The sequence below is a fragment of the Cucurbita moschata genome, unplaced genomic scaffold (assembly GCF_002738365.1).
Source record: "Cucurbita moschata cultivar Rifu unplaced genomic scaffold, Cmos_1.0 Cmo_Scf00096, whole genome shotgun sequence".
NCBI lineage: Eukaryota > Viridiplantae > Streptophyta > Magnoliopsida > Cucurbitales > Cucurbitaceae > Cucurbita > Cucurbita moschata.
Window position 1 is genome coordinate 430270 of NW_019268612.1, and position 3887 is coordinate 434156.

A 3887-nucleotide genomic window follows, 5' to 3' on the forward strand; every position below is an offset into this window, starting at 1 on the left:
GTTAAAATATGCATAATTCAAACTATAGAATTAGAACCCTATAGAAGAACCATTTGGATGATAATGTTATGTATAATGTGAAAAATTACTAAAATGCTCCTTAGATAAGATCTTGAGATGAATGTTAATGGTGTGATCAATATGATTATCTCCCTAGTACGAGTAAACCAAGTTAAGATTAGGGTGTTAGAGAATACATATTTTTTAGTAAACCAAGCACACCCATGATTGTGAGTAGTGATAAGATCAAGTGTAGATCTTAGTGCTGTTAGACATAGGATTTGGATGAGCCCGAAGAGAAAAGAAGTGAAGAAATGAGCAGTTTTTATTTCAAATTTTGAATGTTCCAATGGCAATGAAACAAAGAATATAAATATATATAAAAGAATGAACACAAATAAAAACACAGAGATTCACATAACAGTCCAGCAAGACTGAGTGTTGGGATTCCAAAGAGCCGGAAGAAGAAACTTCTTCCCCTTAAACCCAATAGCATTATAAGCCCCACCAGTCGGGATATCCACAGAGACCTTCCCAGTATACCCAGGCGTAGCCCCAGTGCCAAACATGCCAGGACAAGCCGTAGTGGCCTCAATTACAGCGCCCTTATGCCCAAGCAGATACAGCCCAGTCCGAAGCGGATTGGACACCACAGAAGCCAACCCAGATGCCAATGAAATAACCATCGCATCAGCCCCAACGTCCCCACTCGGTGGCTTCAGCACAGGCCCAGCAGGCCCATAGTCGGATTTATGAAACGGCCAAGCGCACGCCCCAGGACACTCCGTCTCTGGGTTGCCAAGGATCACATAAGGCTTCCCATCGATGTCCCCATGTTCAGAGCAGCGCCCAATGCAAAGCCCTTCCACTGTCACATCCCGGGCTGCAACGATCACGGGCACAGCGTGTGGAAACCCAACCAACGCCTTCTCGACTAGGATTTTAATGAAATCACGTGTCATTACTTTGCCATGTGCGTAATTTGGGTCCACGTATTGCTGGACCACTCTGACGTCAATGTCTTTGTCGTTGTGTGTGTAGCTGCTGACCATGTGCCACCATGATGAGACTGATGGCTCAGCCCCGCCAGGCGCCTTTTGGTTTAGTGACTTTAGAAAGGCTCTTAAGGCGTTCTTTTGGATTCGACCGAATTGGCCGTAGAACACTATGGAGAGGTCCAGGTTGCCTTTTAGCATTTCGCCGCCGTGGTCCACCAAGGCGCTGACTTTCTCGGACTCGGCTGTAGCGTTCGGGATGGCTAGGAGGAGGAGGAGGAGAAGGGACAGGGCTAGTAAGCCATGTGGTGCACCTGAAATTCGCCCCCAAAGCTCCATTTCTCTCTTTTCTCTCTTTCTTTTTTATTTATTTATTTATTCTTATTTTTTTTAATTTTTTTTGGGTTGATTTTTTTGTTGTTGTCGTAATTTCTTTTTTTATATGCGAAATGGAGCGTTGGATGGGTCCGTTCTAATCGGACGGTTACTGGCTTTCAAGTAATTTAGCCTTCTATTTTGGGATCTTGGTTTTACCATTTCTATTTATTTTTACATTTTTACTTTTCTATTATTAGGCTCTATTATTAACTATTAATTTCTTTTTTTATTATTGTTATATGTGTTCGTGAGTTCAATTCTGTGTTCTAATCGGATATTTTTCCTAGACGGTTCTGTAAATTTTTTGGAAATAATAATCTAACCGGAGTTGAACAATGGGTCCCACCCTCTTATTGGCCTTAGAACGGCCTTGGTTTATGATTGGATCATAAACAAATTTTTCACTAATAATCAGTAATACTTAAGGTGAAAGATGTAATTACAGGGGTAAAACGAACTTTTGATCTAGCCGTAATTATGAACAACTGATCGACTTACTTGTGATGATTATATCAATGAACATAACTTGTTTTACGGTGCATAAAAGTGCAACTCTAAGTCTATATAAAGTGATCTATAGAATAAAAATTAATTAATTAATTTAATATTATTGAAGTTTATAATCTCTTATTAACTTTAAAAGTTCAAATAACTCTTATTAACTTAAAATTCAATTTATTCGAAAGAAAATTGGAAGGATTGAAATTCATATTTAATATATTAGATATAAATGAAAAAATAAATTTAATTTAAAATGTTAAATTAATATTTAATATATTAGATATATTAAATAAATAGAGAAAAAAATATTTAATTAAAAGGATTCAAATTAATAGGTAATATATTAGATATGTTAAATGAAAAAAAAATCAATTAATATTTAATATATTATAAGAATAATCTATTTAATTGTATTTGATACAATTAAATATTAAATTTATTAATGTATTTAATACATTAAATAAGAATATATTTAAAATTGGAATGAGATACAAATTAGTTAAATATATATTAGGATATCTTACCATATGATTTGTATAGGATATTATATTCTACTGTATTAGATATGCAAATATATTATTTAGCAAAATTCTCCTTTCGTATAAATAAGACTCGGGTTGAGCTAAAGACACACGAATCTCTTCCACACTCTCTGGAGAATGAAATTCCATAGAGAATTCTCGAAACTTTTCTTCTCCAATTCCTTTGGGATTTTCTTTCAAGAGCTCCTTTGTGTTCGAGTCATAGCAAGGAAGAACTTGTGGAATATAAAGAACTTTCACATGGTTATAATACGACAAACTAGTTTAATAAAATCAAAACAGTTCCCAATGCTTCCGCTAAATGGATGAAAAGTTCATTCCTTCCCCGATAACCATATCAATATTTAACAAAATAAAAAAAAATGATAAAAATTATTTAATTAATAACTAAATTATATAGAGATGTCAATTTTATTGGTTCGGGCTTTGTGGGACCAGATGAGAAATCTTGTTCAAGGTCATGGATTGAAGAACTTACCTCGAGTTCTTGATTCGTTTCTTGGCAGAAATGGCCATTCTAGGCGTCCCGAGATCCTCACCAATTTTCAATAAGTTTCGGTGGAGGTCTCTTAAATACTCGATTCACGACGATGTTTTTCCTCCCCTTTTTCTCTTCTTCAAACCCTAATTCCCTCTCAATCTTCTTCCTCCTTTCATTTCTTATTCTACTTGTCTGTTCAAGAGGGAGGGAAAGAACCAAACCCTCGCAAGGGAGTGGAGGCAAAATTGACTTTGACTTTGGTTTTTTTTTTTTTTTTTTTTGCTAGGTACTTTCAGGCCTTCCGAGCACTTTTTTGCAACAGTTGGAGGTTCAATCTCTAAGGTCCTCAATAAAATTCCGAAAACCCAAGACTTAAAAGACAGATCAAAGTATAATTTTCCATAACTATTGAGCTCGAGTATTACACGAGCTACTCATGCTTAAACTCAACCGTTTAGAAAGTGAAGTTGACTATTGTGAGTCATGGATGACTATGACGATACACTCATATTTTAATATATTAATTCTTTTTTACTACAATTTAACCTCGTATTTATGTTTTTTACATGGCTGAGGTTCCTTATATGCCACAAGCTTCAGTTTATTGGGCTAACTATAATAGTATAATCTTAAATAGGTGACATATGAAAAAAATCATGTTCTGGTACATAGATAACGTTAGATGTCTTATCATGATAATACTATTCATACGATTCGCTTTGTAATTCTTACAAATAATTTGAACCAAATTGTTCAGGTTGAGATATGTGAGCAGAGGTATCCTATACAATGAGCTTGTATAAGACCATATCTGAAATATTTAATCTTTCTTTATAAAAAATATTAATTCAGAAGATTAATATTTCATATATTGGTCATACGTAACTTGATCTTAATCTTGAGTGATTTCAAAACTCCTCTCTATTGAGAGCTCGTCAGTTGATTTGTATGGGTGAGATGACTTTTGTAGTTGATTTAATGTGTGACGAC

General features: G+C 34.9%; 1 protein-coding gene across 1 annotated transcript; it reads right to left on the bottom strand.

Moving 5' to 3' along the window:
• Nucleotides 1-413: 413 nt before the first annotated feature.
• LOC111439550 (protein EXORDIUM-like 2) lies at nt 414-1334 on the bottom strand. The gene has a single exon (XM_023077165.1). It carries the CDS (start codon nt 1332-1334, stop codon nt 414-416), a length of 921 nt encoding a protein of 306 aa, XP_022932933.1.
• Nucleotides 1335-3887: the final 2553 nt, after the last annotated feature.